The sequence below is a fragment of the Argiope bruennichi genome, chromosome 3 (assembly GCF_947563725.1).
Source record: "Argiope bruennichi chromosome 3, qqArgBrue1.1, whole genome shotgun sequence".
Lineage (NCBI taxonomy): Eukaryota > Metazoa > Arthropoda > Arachnida > Araneae > Araneidae > Argiope > Argiope bruennichi.
This window is the reverse complement of record NC_079153.1, coordinates 101,054,129-101,075,852: the sequence shown is the minus strand read 5'-3', so window position 1 is coordinate 101,075,852 and position 21,724 is coordinate 101,054,129. Positions and strand designations below refer to the sequence as shown.

At 26.7% G+C, this 21,724-nt stretch overlaps 1 protein-coding gene across 1 annotated transcript; it reads left to right on the top strand.

The window, feature by feature from the left end:
* Positions 1–12,794: 12,794 nt before the first annotated feature.
* On the top strand, positions 12,795–19,773 carry LOC129963702 (protein phosphatase 1 regulatory subunit 3D-like). Its single transcript, XM_056078218.1, has 2 exons — positions 12,795–13,244; positions 14,604–19,773. Exons 1-2 carry the CDS (start codon positions 12,893–12,895, stop codon positions 15,362–15,364), a joined length of 1,113 nt encoding a protein of 370 aa, XP_055934193.1. The 5' UTR covers positions 12,795–12,892; the 3' UTR covers positions 15,365–19,773.
* Positions 19,774–21,724: the final 1,951 nt, after the last annotated feature.

The following is a 21,724-nucleotide window of genomic DNA, read 5'->3' as shown; positions in this document are numbered from 1 at the left end:
TGTGTTGTATTTATAATATTTATTTTGTATTAGCCACCTTTAAAAACCAAATAGTTTGATGATAATATTGGTTGCATTCAATTACGATAAAATCCTTTATGTATAACTTGTTGTTCATGATTCCTTTAACAAAGTCTTTTCATACTACGACAGATAGACGGAGTTCTTTTAATAGTCTTTCTTTTTAAATAATTTATTTTGTACATATATATCCTTAATTGAATTGTACAATGACATCATAGAGTTATTGAAAATGTAACTGATCAGATAATCTAAATTCTAACTGCATGCTAACTTTCTCAGCATATAAATTCACTTCTTTTTATTTTTCATGTAAACTGCACAGATAAAAAAAAAAGACTCTTTCTTCTTTAACTTTAATAAAGAAAGAATATCACGGGATTTCAATTTAGTCAAGCATAGAACATGTTTTATTTAAACTAATTTTGAAAATTATGTAAAAAAAGCACATTAAAAATACAGGAAATTCAGGGGAAAAAATCGAAAGACAGTTAAATTGGTATACTTCAAAAAAAGTCATTTTTTTAAATTTTAAAATAACATGAAATTTAGCCTTGTGCTATTATAATTTCGAAATTTATCACGGAAAAATGTTGTTCAGTTATTAATTAATTAAAATTTCAAAGCAAATCCATCCGATATGCCCATTTCTCCAATCTTTCCCAATCTATACAAATGCTAGTTTCAGTAATTCTAGGTCAAACTACGGAGCTTGTACAGAACTAATACGCACGCGCACACTCTCTTCTTCACAAATTAAAAATTTTTCTTTTCCTTTCGACTCATTTGCTGGCCGATTGGATCGACGTATATGATAAACGATTAAATTAAAGAAATACGTTTTTTCAGAAGTATACAAATTTTAAGTAGCAAAATTCTTTATCACTCAAAATTTGCATTTTCAGTACAATTAAATTTAAATACAGGTTCTTCAAGAAATACAAATCTTAAGTACTACAATTCTTCCGAAAAAAAAAAACATAAAGACCAATCATAAGTTAAAATAAATTTTTCTGTAACACAACAGACCTCCATAATTCAGAATATATCTAATGAATTTGAAATTTGTAAGGTCATTCAATGATTTCTTATTCATAAAAAATTTAAATTCCAGTATAATTGTAGATTATTGACAGTACAATGAAGCTTCTTTGTTAGTAGAAACTGTCTTCAAGTGTCGTTCACAAACGACAACCTATCAATCCGAGATTCAAAATGCAATGAGCTGCTATTTTATATGTTTGTTTCGAAAAAATTTTTTTAATTAAAATTGTCAAAATTTTGATTTTTGAAAAATCAAAATTTTACTGAAATTAAAATTTAATATCGGATCATTAATTCAATATCGAAATTCATTCAACTACAGAATTGAAATAAGCCATTGTGAATTAGATTCATATCCTTGAAAGCGTTTCTCCTATTTCACTAAGCAAAGTATAATTGAATATCTGCGATAATATAAAGATTTTCCCAAATATTGAAAAAATAGAAATAAATCAAAAGCAGTGTACAATGTGAACGATAAAATAAAGAAGTTTCATTGCATAAGTTTTAGAGATTTAATTTGATTCCAGATACCGCTTTTAACTACAATATGGAAGAAATCAATTTATGTACATCAAAAACCTATTTTTAATATTAAAATATTCTAAAATATTTTTAATAGATGTGCTTTGTATTTTATTATATAAACACAATTAAAAAATTTTAATTTAAAATGAATTTAAAAATAAGAATTAATTAAAAAATTGGCATCGAGATTCAAACACGTAATACTTTCTTTGCTGTAATTACTTCAAAAGGTTTCACAGAATTGTCATTGTCAGCCTGTTAAAAACTGAACAAAAACTGCGACAGGATAAATGTTAAAGTTCAAATTAATATAGGAGAAGAAAAGATTCAACTCTCGCGTTACGCTTTAATAATGCGTCCTTGGCATGATTTCGGGTTCACCAATAGGTCAAAGGCACAAGCACAGAAAATAACATGATCAGGTTCAATAAGCCATTGACACTTTTGATTTTTTGGTCCTTGAAGAAAAACGGTCGACTATTGAGGTCATTATCCTTCTATTGCAGCAAAAGGATATCCTGGTTTTATCATTTCACTCAACATTTAAATCATTTGCAATCGAGTGGTTTGATTTTAACACTTCATTTTATCTTTAGATACAATTATCGATTAAAATATATCATCGCCACAAGATAATATTTAGGCTTTCTTTTTTTTTCCTTCTTGAAACATTTATTGATGTCTGCCTTTTTTTTTATAGTCGACATAACAGGATTGAAACCAAGTTTTTTACGTTCTAGTATACCAAGTTTAGAGAAAACATAGTAATCGCCAAAAAAATTCGAACTCCAGATTTTCGGAATCTTTACGCTTCAGGCCTTTCTGAGTTCGAAAAACACATCTTTTGAAAATGTCTGTCTGTCTGTAACGAAGATAACTAAAAAATGATTTGAGCTATACTTTCGAAATTTGGTATACGGTCTTTACACCAAATTTGCAGATTTCTAGTCAAGTTTTCAGTAAAAACTATTCGGTGGAAGTCCGTCTGTCTGGCTGTTTGAATATAGGTTGACACGATAATTACAAACTAAAGAGAGATAGATAGATAAAATTCGGTATACATATTTAACACCTATAGTGTTGACATCAGTTAGATTTTGAGCCGAATCCAATCGTTGATTGACTGTCTGTCAGTCTGTACATTCAAAAATAAGTAACCACGATAATTTAAAAACGCAGTGATATAAAATATCAAATTTGCTGTGAGGTTTTGTGACTACAAGTGCAGTTTTGTGTCAAATTTTTGTTTCAGTGGAGAAAAGCGTGTCTAAAACGAAAATCGATTTTTGGATACTATTAACGCATGCCAGGGATTAATTGTCTAATATCTCGCAAGGATCACATGATAGATTTATAAAAATGCTAAATTCACTCCGAATGTTAATATTTCGTAACTACTATGCACCGATACCGTGTAAGGCGAATCTGCTAGAAAGTTTTATGGAGACCATTCCCATTGATTTTAATAAGGATAATATAAAGGTTAGTTTTCCCAACAAATTGTTACATAATTTTGAATGGTATGATATTAATTCTGAAAATGATTAGTTGGCATCGACTATCGACAGCGCCTGCTGATTTGTCGATCATTGTTTTGAGTGTCTTATATGAAAATAAAAGTAAAAATACTATACAATATTAATGGTAGTTAATAGCGTATTTATGCAGTCGAAAACATAATAAAAAGAAATGGTTAGAGCTGAAGACATAATTTAATTCGTTAATACTTTTTTTTTCCTCGCCAAGAAAAATTAAATTATTCAGTCACATTTTTTTATCCAATTTAATTATATATTTATATTTAAAAAAACTTTTATGTCTTATCTGCTAGATGCTGAAAATCAAAATCGAACTATTGTGACTCTTCGGTTTTATTTCTCATAAAGGTTATTTATGGGTATCCCTTCCACAACGGATCATCAGACAAAAAATAGTTCATATTTGGTCCCTTAATATGGTCTGCTATCAGCATAATATGCATAATGCATGTTTTCTACGTAAACGGCACCACCGAAATAAAAAGGAACTCAACTTAGTATTTTTGTTGATGATACAGCCATTTTTCTGTCAGCAAAAAGCCCTTTTAAAGGAAACCAGACGAATATCTTCAAAAAATCGAAAAGCTGCCGATACATTGGAAGAACTAGATATATTTTAATAAATGACAATCTATTTATGTTTCACAGTTTTTAATCACTGGTTTTTGGTCTAGAAATTTCAGTTAAATATTTTTAATAGCTTTGTCTTAATATCTTCTGCATTTTAGAAACTGAAACTTACAATTCTTTTTTCATTGTGCTAAGCTTTTCCTCAATTTTTTTATATCTTTATATCCAGTTACATCACAGAAAAATGTAGCAGTTTTAAAAAAAGCGGACGCAATTTACATATTTTTCACCATTGCTTGATTTTGAAGCTAAACCTTGGTTGCAAGTACAAAAAAATAAAATAAAATAAAAAAATGTTGTTAAGAACATACATACACTGAAATAAACACACACACACAAATCGAATTTTCATATCTTGATAATCAACAATAGGGGAAAAAAAAATGTCAAGATGACATATTAGTAGCAACAATGACAGCGATTTAAGTTTCACTTCAATAATGAAATATATTATCGTAAAAATGCAACTGAAATATTTTTTAAAAAATTAATTAAAAATACATCAACGATGTAGTTTAAAATATCAATAATCTTATATACCTAAGCAATTAAAATTAGAATTTAAATTTTTATTAAAAATCACTACCAGATGCACATTTTTCCTCTCCAAAGTAAATATGTTTTAAATACGGTAGCTCTGCGGCAAACGGTTTGATCTATGGACCGCCAACAAACAAGCACACACATATATTCATTTTTATAATTAGTAAACATGGAAATGAACTTGAACTCTTATAAAATTATCAAAAAAATTTTTATCTTAGAAAAATGAAATCATATACCTTAAAATAAACCGCAAGCGATATCTTACATATTTTCACAAGAAGAAACTTTGAAATCGCAAATATATATATATATATATATATATATATATATATATATATATATATATATATATATATATATATATATATATATATATATATGACATTTTTCTATCCCGTCACGCAGAGCGTGTGAAAGTGAAAATTTTTTGCAAAGCTTCTCTTGAATTAATTAAGTAGAGAAAGTGGAATTAGATCAGGAAATAAGAGAATATTTTAGAATGAACTTACTATGGGTTAAATTAAGATAAAACTTTGGGAATTAATTTGGATTTAAATTGGAGTTTAAAATATCTCTACACACACACACACTCATATATATAAAAATTTTCACTAACAAGAAATACGAATAAATTTACTAAATGATTAAATTTTCTAATCCAAGCATTCAAAAAACCAAGGTAAAAAGACACCTCATCGGAAATGGCTTAGCTAATCTGGGTCATCTATTGCTTTGTTACTGAGAATAACGATAGCAAGAGGTAAACTTTTCTAAAATTTATTTAAAAAAATTAAATATTGTTATTTTTTAAAAATTTATTAATGTGAATTGTTTTGAATAAAAATCCAAAGAATTATTCCTTTGAATTTATAAATTGCTGGATAAATATAACATATGTTTACCAAGTCAGTCAAACAGCCAAAAGCTGAATTAACTTGACTAATTTTAATTATTAAATGACCAGGAAATTTGCTAAATATTGTTCGCATTGATATTGGATATTTAATTTATTTTAAATGGATATCTGGTAATACATTGGCTTCGGAAATTGAAATAAAAAATAATTATAATTCAAATAAAAAAAAAAAATTTTTTGTTTTTATTGAAAGCAGTTATTTAAGCAAGTTACTAACTACTTATTTTGTAAAATTAATAATTATAGAACTTTTCATTTTTTATCTGATACAAAAAAAATAAATGGTAATTTCTTTCGATAATTCTGTTTATCCTTTTCCTTATTTAAATCAGCAGAAACGTAAAAAAAAAAAAAAAAAAAAAAAAAAATCTGACAATCACAAAATGACTGTTTTAAAAGTTATTATCTATATCATTATTACCATTCTCTGTCATTAAAAGTCTTTTATTGTTAAATAATTAGCACTAAAAAAGTTCATTCATAATAATCCTATGCATTCGAAAATAGCACAGCGTACGTAAATTACATATTATCATTCTTCGGTCAAATTTGGTAAGAATTATCAATTTTCAAAGATTGGAAGCAATTTTACAGATCTCCTTATTTTCCAAATATGTTAAAAACTGACTAAGTTTCACAAAGCAACAAACAGAGCGTAAGTAGCAAAATTCTAATGTCATTAAGTGATGCTCTGTAGTGATGAGGATGCTTTCTCTATAATTGTTTCCGAAGCTCACCTTGTCCCCTTATAGACACACTTTTCGGTGATCACGTGCACAGCACGTGAAATCTCCGTTCCCAACAAAATCTGGAGCAGATCCAGATCGATACCTTGCGCACTATCTTGCGCAGTGTAATGGGTTGCTCCCGTTTCGCGCCCAATTTAACTTGCACTACCATTTTGGCTCTACAAATATTTGAATACTGAAAGTTTCTAAAATCTCTTCTGAGCTAATAAAGCAAAATATTAGTTTTTATTAGCATTCATACGATTATAAATAGGCGTGCATATATTTAATACATTTTATATCTTACTTCATATTTTGAATTAAAATGTAAAAAATACACCTGCTTTTTAGAATAACTTCAAATGATACCTAAAGTACACACATGCCACTGTAAGTAGCGAATACGAAAGTTAAAATAAGAATAAACTGTGGACACACAAATTACAAAGAAAAAAGTGTTCACACTTTTTATAGATTTATTAAAAATTATTTAAAATGTTTTACGTAGATTTTAAAACAAGCCAGTGATTTCTATCAAATGTGTTATAATATTAATATAAATAGATGACTCTTATTTTAAGAAATTTAGCCACGAGTATTCTTTCAGGTAAAATTTTCCCAGCGATTAATTTTCAGGTAATTCTTGGAAATTTTTGCTATCTAAGGATAATAATAATAAAAAAATACCCTCTTACTTTTTAGATTTAATACAAATATGCACTTATAAAAATTTTATAAACTCATTAATAAATGTGTAAAATTTTATAAAATATACCATAATTTGAATTGTTTCTTAATGCTGTTAATTTGACTGTTAGATCCTGAAACATGCAACTAAGGCATAAGTTTGCCTGATTATATATTAGTATCATATAGTGAAATCCTAAAATTTAAACTGAAAAAAATCTATGACTTCGAGAGATTCTGTAGACATGAATTTTGCTAGTAAGTTTATCCGATTAATGACATAATATCAAAGTAGACATTTATGGTTATGTCAAAAATCTAAAAAATGAAATGTAGGTATATAATTTCATGAAATAATAAAAAAGATAAGAATGAATGATAAATTATCTTTAAATTAAATTAAATGTTTTTTATCTGGAAAAATACCAAGGAAACCCAATTTTCGAAGAAAAGATCCAAAACGAACAATTCTCACCCCAAACTAAATTAGAAAAAAAAAAAAAATCCTCTACAATTTCAGCAAAAGCGCAATTTTGCACTTACTTCAGCTAGTGATTTGGCGAGGTTGAACGAACAGAACTGTTTTCACTAATAAAATTGTTTTTTCTTTTCTTTCACGCTTTTGTTGTTTAAACAACTGCTTTAACGCTCGCGCATAGGCGCTGCATCCTGAATTCTTTCAGTGTATAAATATAATCATCACATTTTGCATGTGGTATATAACTTCAACAATTTAATATCATTCGTTTTAGAGCTTTTAAGGCACAGGGGAAAATGATATACATTTCTTCGTAAGGGGAAAAGTATTCTTAAACAATACAAGATTCCAAACACTACCAATTTCTGTTATTGAAAAGAATGAATTTCTGAAAAAGAATTCGTTCTATTTCATAGTTTGTGGGGGAAAGAAGGTATTAACGAAAATACAGCAACTTCTTTCCCTCCAGATATGTTGGAAAAGAAACTTAAAACGTTTTTATTCTGCAGAATTCTTTTTTCACTAACCTGAAATTTGAAAACGATTTTTTTAAAAATGGAGGATCATTGATGAAAAATAAGAAAGTTGTGCTATAAATTTTTTCGAAAACAAATACGATAGTAACATCCGAACATGAATATTTATCTTAACTTTATACCTTCAAGATTTTTGTTATTGATTAGCCCAAATGAGCGAATCTCGATGAACGAATGCGAGAAAAATAAACGGAAGCATATATTTATAAATAAAATTAATTAAAAATTAACAATTATTTAGAGACAATTCATTTGATGTATCTAATACACATCAACCAAAAATGTCTTGCTAGATACTGCATTCGATTGCTTTTCCCCTTCTAGTAATTAAATTATTCATAATTAATTATAAGGTGAAATGTATGCAAGTCCGAAAGGCATCATTGTATAATGTAATACACGTTACAGCATTTCACTATTTTCTATGAGAATCCAAATAAAATGTATTGTTCACATTATCCTTAGGGATTGGTAAAAATTTTCAAACTATGAATTAAACCCGCAATCGGATGGTATTAAATGGAAAAATTTCTATTACTATATGAAGAGCTGCAGTCCCACTAATAATAAGAATATAATATAATTAATTTAAATGAATATATAATATTAATATAATTAAGAATCAATATATAAAATGTGTGAAAAATTGGATATTTTTATTTAATTGGAGACCTAATTACCATTTTATGGATTTTAATTAACATAGTGTAGATAAATGTGCGCAATTTGTTGCACAAAACTGATAAATTTAAAAAGTGGTAAAAATATTTCTTATAACATAATAATTCATAACAGTAATTTAGTTTCGCTATATTTATGTCCTAATTTTACACCAAAAATTGGACTATTCTGGGACAAACTTTGTAATTTTGTCTTATAAAGCGAGCGACGCCGAAGCCAGTACATTGTTCTTAGGCTTACGTGCCGCATCTTCATACGAACATTTAGATAAGCGGATAGACGTAAAGGATTTGGAGGTTCTAGACACGCTTACACTGCCGTTTTTTTAATGGAATAAATAGGGTTTCGAACTTTCAATCCTCCTCCCTACTAGTTCGAGACTTCGCTATCAGGGTTCGTTCAATCTTAGGAAAAGTATCGTCTGTTCGTGCCTAATGTTCTGCGACAAAAGCGAGAAACCGAACGAAATGTATCTTTTGGAGATGGCTCCCTTCTACATAGCTTTACATATTAACATTTTAGGAACACTCTCACGCTGCCTGTGGTAACAAGGTTAATTATCAAAAATAACTAAATCTCTTGCCTCTGGCATGTCATTTTGTATCTTGAACACTTTCCAAGTATTCGAAACACTTAACCTTAAGATGTTAACGACTGAAGATATATTAGGAAATTAAGTACGATTAGTAAATTGGGAATTCTGGTTAATTAATGTTTACAAATAATAATATGATATAAATTTTTAAAGAATTTTTAGTCACTTGTCCAATTTATTTACTTGAAATATAAAAGCGAATTATTTTGGGAAAAATTAATTAGTGTTGTTTATTGAAGTTTCTTTTAATGATCGCGAACAATACAAACATAAAAATAAAGTTCAAGAAAGTTTTATGAAAGTCAAGCAAATTTATAAAGAAAGTAATACAAGTATAAATAAATGAACAACATTTTACACAAAAAAAAATCTAGAGATATCAGTACTTTAATAAATAAATGAGTTTTAACTAAAAGGGATGAGTTGAGATGAAACTGTGGATTTAATGAATTGTGGACTATCCATAATTCCACGAATTTCAACAGAACACTAATACATGCATATATCAATCAACAACTATTTAAAAATCTCGTCGTTACTATTACATAAAAATATCGTCTGTCAAAAAAATAAAAATAAATTACAAAACTGGAAATATGAAATTTTGGTGTAACAGCTGGACCACTAGCGCCAGATGGCATTTTGTTATAATTTAACAGCAACCACATACCATATGCATCAGTTTGAGAGCAGATGTATTTAACCTATGAACAGTAAGGCTAATGTCAGTAAAATAATTTAGTAAATTTTAATATTTTGACAAAATATTGATGTCGTGTGAAGCAAAACTTGCAGCTAAGAAGTATTTAAACTATCCTTCCAAGGAATGATATCTTTATGAAACTTAATCTGTTTAAAATAATAATTTATTTCAAACAATAATTTAAGAATTTTTTTTTTTACAGTTATTCAACTTGCAAACTACTGTTAGGCGTTCATATCGAATCTCAAACTTAAAGTCTAACGCGATTTAAAAATTACATTTATTTTAACTGAGAGTACTTGCCTGTTGATTTTAACATATAATTCCATATTATTATTGCACAATTTGTTTTTAGTTTCTTTAAGAAAGTCGCATTTTTGTAACTTGTTGGTTTTTGTCGCATTCATTTCACATATACACGAATAGATAAAAGCGAAAAAACAGATATAAGAGAAGGAGTTTATCCAAAATTTTACACATATCTGACACTTCGACTATAAGTGACATGACAAATTTCACCCATCCAGCAGGTTATGATTTCAGTTCTACATGCAGGCAGAACAACATACTTCCAGAAAACTAAAAACAGTCTTCCCTTTGATGCATTTCCCCCAAAATTTGTCATAAGACTATAGTCTTGTTGCACAAATTATAGTATAACATATTTCAACCGCGTAATTCTCTTCATTTCGAAAAACCAATTTCAAATACTTAATGCCAAAAATGCTTTTTAGAATACATGGAGATCGAACAAGTGCTCATAAAAGTCATCAGCTCAAGTTTTTTTTTTTTTTTTTTGACGATAATAGTCCTTATTATTTGCATATACCAGAAAATAAAAATCGTGCAGAATAATGAAAAAAGTTTAAAATGTTTTGAAATCTTTCTTAATATTCATATTTACTGTGTAGACATAAAAATTTATGTTTAGAAAAGGCTGATTTCACAATTAAGTCGAACATTAAATGTATCGAAATACAAATCATTTCGATATGCGAAGAGCAAAATTTATTTTCTAATATTTCAAAACAAAAGCAGTCGCACTAAAATGAAAGTTACTGCCACATTTTTAAATTCAGTTATTTAATTCTTATTTTTAATTTCATTCAGTTTTCTTAAATTCGAAATAGTTAATTAAAAAAGAGGCATTGTTCATTCACACAATACGAAAATGAACAGCGATCTGCTGTTCAAGTTCGTGAGAAAAGTTCTCGGGATTCAGATTTTCAATTAAGAAAGTATTGACTTTTTTTGATAATTTGATTCTTTAACTATTATTTTAACTTATAAGGAATCGTACGCTCATTTTGGTGAAAGGTTACTGAACTATAAATAATTTTTTTTTCACATCATTGCTGCAATATATAGTAAATCCATTGACCTTTAGAAATTCAATATTGCCCTCATTCCTCTGGAAAATATTCATGAAATGGGTAATTAATTTGCAGTTTTTTTTCTCAAAACGCTCTGCGCTAAAAAAAAAAAAAAAGAAAAAAAAAAAAAAAAGAGTCTATAAAGCTGTCCAGAATTGAAGATCCTTTTTGATATAGGAAATACTGATTAAAACATGGATACTGATAGAATTGAAATAAATAAATAGAACAAGAAAAAAATTATCATGCTTAAAAGTCAAATTTTGACCCTTAAACCTGAAATATAGTAACATTATAATGTTTTATTAGTCTGGCTTAATCGTATTAGTCATTGTATTCTGCGCATAACACCTTTTACATCATCCAATTTATAGAAAAAGATGTCAGCTTAAAGACATTGTCGTTAATAAAAGTGATAGTTTTGCCTTTTAATTACTTTTCGAAGAGAACACTTATTTTTATCGAAAGTGAACGTTTTTCAAAAGCATGCAAGCAAAGTTTGATGAGGAGAGGAAATTTATTTGAATTCCATTGCAACAATAAGGGCAGTTGTTTACATTTGCAGAATAAATACAAATTGCATTTAAAATTAATTTTGAAAAATTTATCAAAATTAAAAATAACAGAAAAATACAGAAATAGTATGGTATCACTGAAAAGCTAATTTGTTTGAATTTTAAAATGGTACAAGAAAAAAAATTATGCAATAATCTGCTCTAAAATTATAGAGAAGGAACGATCAATTAATTCTAATTAATTAAAATTTCAAAAAAATTCTCTTTAATGAGCATTTACAACCCAAGAAATAGCTATATGTCAAATTTTGCAACTATAACTCCAAAGATTATCTCTTGCATTTAGGGCGTAACGGCATATTTAAAGGGGCGGGGGGAATCCAGCTTAAGAACATTAAAAAATATAAATTTTCTGAAAACATAGGTATTAAAGAAGGATAAGATGAAGGTCTTTGCGATAAAAGCAATATTTTTTGATATTCTTGTACTCAAATTATGCTCTGAGTTGAAAACATCACGCTTTTAAGGAAATATTTTATTTGAAAAATGAAATTTGCAATAGCCTTGATTAATGATTTCGGTTGCAGCTGATTCATAATGAGCTGTTACAATGATGTTGTTCTAAGTAGGTCAAAATTATCAACAGATATTTGAACATAATAAGAATCATTACATAAATTTCTTTGATTTTTAGATCAGTACATTGTAAATTAAATTGAATGTTATTAAGACGCAATCATTTATTCTTTGAAACCTTTTAAATGACAGTTTTTAAGTAAACGAAGATACGTGATTAATAAATTAAGAGAATAATCACGTCTATCATACATCTTCGTTCAATTTTAACGGCACGTATTTTTTTACAAGTCGTGATTATTTCATAACCACTGTGGTCTAACCTCAAAATATTCACCTGCTTCACGTTTTAATAGCTTTAAAACGATATAAAAATATTCACGTTTCGTTTAATTTTACAGATTTGTATAACAATTCTACTTCACAATTTTATTGACATTAAAAATAAATACGAAACTTCTGAAAATTGGAAAGATGAGTTGTTACCTTTCTACTTCTAGTTTCTATGCATGTTAACAATAAAGAAAAAAAATTAAGGAATTGATATTTAATTATAATTATAGATTATGAAAAAAAATATTGGCATTTAATGATTTCTTAGCGAATCTTTTGTCATTTATTTTGATTTTTTTCACTCGATTTTTATTTCTAAATCTTATTTTTAGTTTACGGAGAATGGCACCACTTTCTCTAATGTCAAATCGAGGTCAAGTTTAACATGCTGTCTGCTCTCATGCAGAAGCAAAACGTAAACAAACAGTGACTCTTTTGCAATTTCTCATGTCAAAGTATTGCGAATGTCTGTCTTATCCTCTCGTCCGTCAAATATATTTACCTCAGCAAACAGAAGAAGGCAATGGCAATCTGGTTTACAAAGACAACAAAGTTTTTCATTGGACTTTCCTCAGAATATTTATGATAATGACAAACTTTCTCGCGGTTTAGATAGTAACATCTGTTTTGAAGAGCCATTGAGATGCAGAGAAGAGGACAGAGTTTTTTTATATTTACCCCGGAATTTGTCTTATTGTGAAGTTTGCTCTGATGTTATTAGAGACCATGTGCAAAAAAAAGTAAGACTTCTAAGCACTCGCCTATGTCAATATGATGATGTGCCTCCTACTCCAGACTACACTCGACCAATATTCGGTTAGTTATATTAATTTATCACTTTGTTTTGTCTACTTTTTATATCAATATTGAGTTATTTTTCTAAAGTTTTCTTCGTTAATAGTAGTTAAATAGCGGAATATGTAAATAAAATCATTATTAACTTTCTAAAACTGATGTTATCAAATAATTATACTTCTCTTCCTTTATTTTATAAATACATTTTAATACTGATTTTAGGTCTTGATCATGCTTTTAATGTTGATTATTTTGTAATACTAGAGACTACAACAAAAAATTGTGTGTAAAATGCAATGCAATGTTTGTGTTCATTGAATCAAATAAGAGTAGTATTTGTAATAAATGAAACTGTTACTTAAATGTATTGTATAAATGATGATTTCAAAATGTTGTAACTTTTTCTACTTAACTACCAGGAAAGAAAGACTTTTTTCTAGAAAAATCAGTTTTAGGCAGTGTTTTCCTGAGGGATGGGGGGGGGGATTCTTGTTGCTTGTATTATGAAAAAAAAAAAAAAAAGAAAGAAATGTATGGTGCACTAAATTTTCTTGTTAGAAGTGATATGAGTTAAATACAACTTATGTAACAGTTAAAATGGCTTCATATGTTATATCTATAATTTTTTTTTGTGCTATTCATAATTAATTTTTTGATTAATGCAGAACAAAATTCCTTTCATATATATATGCTGTCATGTAGCATAATGCTTTATAATTTAAAAATTATCTGCTATAGTTTTTCATATATTTTATTGAATTTTTATTGCCTTTATATAGTTGGTGTGAACTTGGTTAATTTCAAGTTAATGGGTTCTCAATAATAATTCAATGTATTCAAAGATTTTAATTAAGAAGAAAAAGTGTTAAAAGCTCAGTACAACAAGAAAAAATATTGTTGATTTTCCAATTAAAATTGGTATTTCAGATTTATTATATATATACATAACCCAAAAATAAAAAAAGTAATACATTTTAAAAAATAAAATTATCATACTTTTAAATAAAGTAATTTTAATAAAGAAATAATCTTAAATAAAATCATGCAATGAAATTCTAAAATAAACAGTGCATTGTAAATCTGTTGTGTTTTAATATAGCAATTTTTAATCTAATTGCAAAACAAACAAAAATTTTTTTTATATTTTTCAACTTGCCAATTCAGCTGAGCACTTAAAAATTTTATTTAAACAAATTTGAAAATATGTTCTGCTATTCTCCTTTTTCCTATTTTTTATTCAGTGGCTACATTTTTGAAACAAAACATGATTATGACATTTTATTACAAAGATGCAAGCATTATTGTTTCTAAAAATTCAATCTTAGCTTTCAAAAATTTTGTGTTCCCAAGTTAAGTAAATTATTACTACTTTACTTCTAGGTGTTGGAGAAGAAAGTGATGATGAAGATTTCAAAGATGAAAGTAAAGATGAATATCAAGCTTGGTGTACTGCAAACTTTAAATTAACTTCAGCTCCTAGTTACCCAGGCAAAAGACCAATTCTAAAAAAGAAAGTGAGAGCTGTTTCATTTCCTGCTCCTCGTAAAGAGGGGAAAAAAATTGTAAGATTTGCTGATGCTTTAGGTCTGGAGTTGGAGTCTATAAGATATCTTGTACAGAAAGATTTACCAAAAATAGTTCCTTCATGTTCCAATTTAAATTCAGAAAAAGAGAAAGCAAAGAATAATAACAATAATAAGAAAATCCAATTAGTCCCTGCATTTCTTCCACCATCTTTGAGTAATTCATTTGTGGGACGCCTTAGAAAGTTAAAAGTTTCTCTTCATAGTGTTAGTACAGCTGATAACACTGTTTATGGAATTATAAGTGTAATTAATATTACTTTTCATAAAACAGTGTTCATCCGTTATACAGCTAATGGTTGGGCCAGTCATCATGATGAGCTTGCTACATATCTTGAAGGATCTAGTGTTGAGGATACAGATAAATTCACTTTCACCTTATTTTGTAATCCTTCAGATTTGTGTACTAGGGGACATTCTTTGTTTTTTGCTGTATGTTATGAAACAGCCGAAGGTGAACAGTATTGGGATAATAATGATGGGAAGAACTATTGCATTAAATGTGAAAAAAGAGATATTCCAGTAGTTGGCAATCACAGTTGGGTTCATTTCCTTTAAAAATAAGAATACAGGGTGTTTATAATTATATGTTGTATAGTAACAAGAATTCTTTGAAATAAGTCTTAATATTTATATTTTCTGTGTAACTGGTTGAAAATGACACTAAAATATCAATGTTAGAATTCTAGAAATAATATTTACTGTAAAATATTGTTCATTATACCAAGTCAGTTAGTTTTAAGTTTTGAATTCATAACTGTTGCTATAAAGTTTTCTTGATAGCCATTTTATGTTGATATATTTAGTAATTATATATATATAATTATAATTTATTTTGTTTTTAGGTAATTAAAATAAATTGCAAGTAATTATAAACACCCTGTATGAATTTTCCTATTATAACAAGCAAATTAAGAGAGCTTGAAATATATAATGTTTTGTTTATAATGTTATATAAGTTTAATCATCTTTTTTGTTTTAGATAGTCGCTAGTCATTTATGTAGTGTTTTTCATGCATTGATTTCATTCTTTTATCAGACAAAATATTTTTAATTTCATGACTGAATTATTTTGCTACTCTATCATTATATCAGATGATCTTATTATTTATGATCAGTGCAATTATAATGCATATAATATTTAATTTAACAAAATATTAAATAATGAGAATGCCATTTATATTTATAGACTTCTGTTATGAGAAATTATACATAATTTAATAATAAGTGAAACAGAAATACAATATTATGATAATTAAAAACCAAATTGTTTTTTGCTTTTTAAATGTTTTATTATCAAAAGTCATTACTTTCATTTTGTTTGGAAAGTTAATGTTTGAAATGAATTTATTTTTATTAAATATATATGTATATAGTGTTAAGTTTATATTTATGTTTTTTGGCCTGTTCAAATGATAATGTCAGGTGTAGTAATCTATCCATAGGCAGTGTCAAAATGCACTTTTAACCTTTTTCAATTATTTACATGTTTATTTATTTTAACCTTATACTTCTATGATTTTATTATTCATTCACAGTAAGAAATGGAAATAAATAAATAAATTAATTAATTAAAACCTAGTTGTTTCAGGTAACTAACTGGTTTTCTGGGAACATTGGTTATGTTTGATTTAAGATAAATCATTTAGATATGACTTCAAATCGATATTAAAGCCATGATGTTTGCCTTTAAGTTCTCTTTATCGTGTTATTGCAACTTCATTTATCTTGTAAACTACATAGATATTTAAAAGGATCCTTCGTCTTTAGCTTTCAGTAATGGAAGAAAATCAAGCTATTAAATATTTGATAAATAGTTTGAATTCCAGAGCAGCAATGTAACATATTATAGAAAATTAATGTAAATAAATATTTTTTAAAAATTACTAAAATTCAGCAAATAATATTCGAATGATTATGAAATTGGTATTATTAGAAAGACTATTTGAAAATTTTTGAAATGGTATTACAATTCCTTTTTTTCCCCCAATAATATTTTCAGAGGTTTTCATGAGAAAACAGTTAAACCTAGCTTAATTTTAAAATTTAAAAAAATGTCACTCTAAGGTGTACATTCCTATCTTTCGAAAAAATTCAGAAAAAAAAAGATGTTCCAAATTTAATGTAGGTCAAACGGTCTGAGCTTTAAAGCACCAATACACACACTCATCTTTATTAATACCAGATAATGCTTGCCTATAATTTCTTTACTGAAATTTCTCAAAATCTTAATGATGATTTTTTTTTAATAGTTTAAGAAGATAAAATTGCATAATGTAGTATAGCACCACCATGCATATAATGCATAAGCTAATACTGATTATATTGCAATTTAATATTTTTGTGTGTGTTTTAGATACATTTAAAGGATGTTGAAATTAAAAATAATCATAATATATAACATGTATATTAATAATATTTTAATGTATCTTGTATATCAAGTTACTAGTAATAATAAACAAATGATAAGACTCCAGAAAGATAAACATAACTCAGAATTCAAGTTTCTGGTTTTGAAAATTTACAATGGGCTACATTTTGATAATCAGAAATATTTATCCAAAACATTGCTTGACTTTGGATATTGTTAAAATTATTGCTATAAAAGTTTCATCATAAATACAGTAAATTTTCTAAATATTATGATAATCTGAAATTTAGGCAGAGTTTCCAAATTTGTTTCTGCAAAAATTTTATTTTAAAATCCCAGTTGTAGACTGCTGAGACTTTACTGATTAATCAATAAGGAATGGAGTTGAAATTCTCAAAATATTCCAAGAGTTTAAACTGTGTATTTCTGAAAAATAGTGATAATCTTAATGGATAGAAAATATGCAACAAACATGATTTTTTTAAAGTAAGGAATGATAAAAATACCATATAGATAAAGTTGAATTTAAAAGTGAAAAAAATACAGAATTCTTATCAATAATAAATTTATACATTCTTACCATTTTTTTTAAAGAGAAACATTTGTTTTCACTTTTAAATAGTTTATTTACTACATATCTCCTAATTAATTCTATCTGAAATGGTTCTATTCTAAATCTCTGTAAGGAAATTGATAGATCGTCTTTAATTTTTAAACAATGTATGAACTTTTTTTACATGCCAAAATATTCTATTGTCTAGTCGGTTACTTATAGGCAGTTGTAACAAATTGCATAAATATGCAAAGAAAAAAATCACTATTACATTGTTCAACTCACTAGATTGATTTTTGTAAGACTTTCACTATTTATATTTGATTAATTCATTTTGCAAACTGTTTAATTTATATGTATAAGTTGCATACATTTTATATTACTCATAGCCATTAGAAACAAATATATGATTGTATTGTTCTTCAATGAAGGATTTGAACTTGTCTGATAAATCTTTTACAATTTCTGAAACTTTATAAAAATTGTTAAAGCTTAAACATTTTTAAGTTATATTCAATAGTATTTTTCAGAGAATGTAATTTTCAAAATAATATTTTAAGCTTAATTTTTTTTATCTATATTATCATTATAGATACTAAAGGTGATTAATCAACAAGGTATGATATTGAAATACTCAAAATATTGCAAGAGTCCAGATTTTATTATGTACTAAATATTATTAATCATAATATAATTTAATGATTGATTTAATTAAATTTATTATATAGCCATATAAAACTTTAACCATTCATTTGTCTATGAATGCCTCATCTAAAAACGCTTACAAATTAAAGGGACAGAAGAAAAAAATTAGGATAGCAATATTAATTGTAAATTTTCAGGTTTTATCAATTAATGTGTTCATTAAATTCATACTGGAGCTAATTTTCCAGTGACAAACAATCCCCCCCCTGCATTATAAGTGAGGAAGCAATTATTTCAATATTTGGGATCTATACAAAAAAATTACATTTTTTTTGTTTTTAGTAACATAAAAATATATTAACAGTATCAGCTTTATTTAAATATTTTTCTTAAATGGAAGTGATTTTTAAGATTAAAATGCTCATGTCAAAGAATTTTTAATTTATATTGTTAATGAATGCTCTGTTATCATAAAGCTTGATTTAAGATGTAATATTAAATTTTTATTTTTAAAACATAATCAAATTATAAAAGAAGCTATTCACTTCTTTATAGTTAGTATTTTACAGTTACATTAATTGCATTCCTTTTATTAATTATTTATTATATGTTTACATTTTCAGGACAGGATGATGATGATATTCTTGCATTTAATATAGGCATAAAATTTGATAAACAATTAACAAGAGCTTTAAAGCCATATGCATTTAAAAAACAAAGTTAAATCAAATGTCAAAAATGTGTTCAAAACATGCATTGATAAATGTTCTCTATCAGACAACAAATATGGTGCTGCATGTGTTATGTATGTGTGGTCAGTGGTGGGTGATTTTCAACTAATTTACTTATATTACAGGCATCTAAAATAATTTTTCAATATCAAAATATTATTATAGTTGTTTTTTAGATGAATTAGTCTTGGTCTAGGCAAATTTTTTTAAGTATCAGAATGCTCATGCTCACTTGGGAAAATTAATTTTCCTAAGATTTTTATAAAAAGTTATAATAGGCCGACCAAAATAAATAATTTACAATATAGCCCAGCATTCTCATTACTTATCATACTAAACTTTATTTGCAAGAAAAGATAATTCTGCAGAAGATGTATGTTCACTTTAAGGTGCAACACAAAAATAATTAATTTTTGTGACAAAAAATAAATACGATCAGGTTTATTCTCTTTGTTACTTAGAACTTTTTGATTTTACATATCTGGGAAGGGAGAGTATTTCCAATTGGAATGTTTAGATAAAAATTACATAGTTAATTCTGAAAATTCTCTACTTTCTAACCACTGACCATTTTCTCCATTTATGAAATTTTATACAATTAACATTATCTGAATATTTTTTAGTATTTACAGTATAAATGTATTTCATTCCTTATTATTACTCTAAATCAAATAAATGTACTGAAAATTATAAAGAATCTGGCTTGCTATTTTTTTGTCTTCTAATGATTTGTTTGATTTTACATAAAATACAATTAAAATGGTGACAAAAGATTTTTCGCTATTGATCTGTTATGGGTCTTCTACTCATCTGTATAAATTGGGCCGGTGAAGGCATTCCTAACATTTACAATTAAGATTTGAAAACTTATTAGTCTGCTGCTGTCGTTTTTTTTGTTTGATAAAAAACACTTTTCTCTAATTAATTACACACTAGTGAAATTATTATAGGAATTAAAAATATTAAATTTTTCTTTAATCTTCAATTTTTAAAAATAATTTAATAGATTATCTTGCATTTCAAACGAATTTAGCGGTTTTATGTAGTTTGTATAGTTAAGATTAAATGGTATGCATAAATTTGAATACTACTACTAATAATAAAAAAAAAACAAGCAGAAAAGTCTAAATTATTCATCTCACTCTATTAATTCATTATAAAAATAAAAGCCATGTTATGGAAATGGTTTCGAATAATTATTTAAATTTTTAATTATTTTATTCACTTACTTTGTTTACAATTTCAAATTAAATAACAATCGTGCATGAACTATTAAGCACTGTAGCTATTAAGTTGATGACTATGATTTAGAGCCAGAACTGGCTAAACCTACATCTATTCAAACAAACCTTTACTCTGGATTACCCTTTGGTGATCAGCTGGTTTGCCAGGTTGCATTTAATTTCACAATTGGATTTCTTAGATTTAACTTCTTAACCATAATTCAATCAACTAAACTTTTTAAGCATTAAATTCTCAAACATTAAAGCTGTGTTTATGTTCATTGCATACATGAATCTTAATGGAGACCAGTTCCATGACATCATAGCATTAGAAAAAATGTTATTGTCCAGTACATCCAACTTTTGTGGTTCTGCAACACTTTTTAATCCATCTTGTAAAGTATACATTTATTAAATAGAATCTTCTTAGTTTTGAACTACTGAAGAAAACCATTCAATTAAATATTTGACAAGACAATGAAATTATGTTTATGCAAAGTATAAACTATTAGTACCATTAAAAGAATTAAAAAAATTGAAAAGATGTGAAGACAATTTTATTAGTAATTTTTGTCGCAATAATTCCTTATTTTCTGAAGTTATTGTGGAAAACACTAAAATTCAAATTAATTTTTAATTAATTAAAATTTCTTTGAAATGCACATTTCCATCTTCTAAATTAAATATGTGCTAAATTTGATAGCTGTGGGTCAATGCTTTACCCTCTAAAGTGCTAGTACACATATTTATCTTTATTAGTAGAGAAATATAATATAAAACATGAAGAAAAGAGCCATATTTTAATATAAATTACTTTGCTTGTTTGAAACATAAACAAATGAATAAGGGGAAAAACAAACAAACTTGCAGATGGTTTTACCATATTTATAATGTATAATCATCCCTTAATAGTTACATCAGTATCTGTTAGGAATATCACTACTTTGAACAGTAATTTGATAATGAAAATTATATCAGACGACACTCCACTTTCCTAATTTATACATTACGTCTGTAAGAAAATTTTATACCATAGTAGTGTACAGCAGATTACCAATTTTATTCATATTTCAATGTCATATGATAATAATGTCAAACTAGAGTTGTAAACATAATTATATCTGAGATTAAGGTCTGCCTCAATGCAGACAAATTTCTTATAAAATTTAAAAACAAAAGAAAAACTTTTTAACTTTACAGAAAGATTTAATTTCAAAATGACGCAATGAGAAATGTTTGTCATAGTTTATACCTTTTTAAACACTTCTGATTTTTTAGTCTTACCATCATACATTTCTGTAGTACATTTTTTAAAAATTAAATAATGATATGCATATATACTATATATATGTAATGATCTCTAAATCTAAATTAAATCCTAACTAATTTCCTATT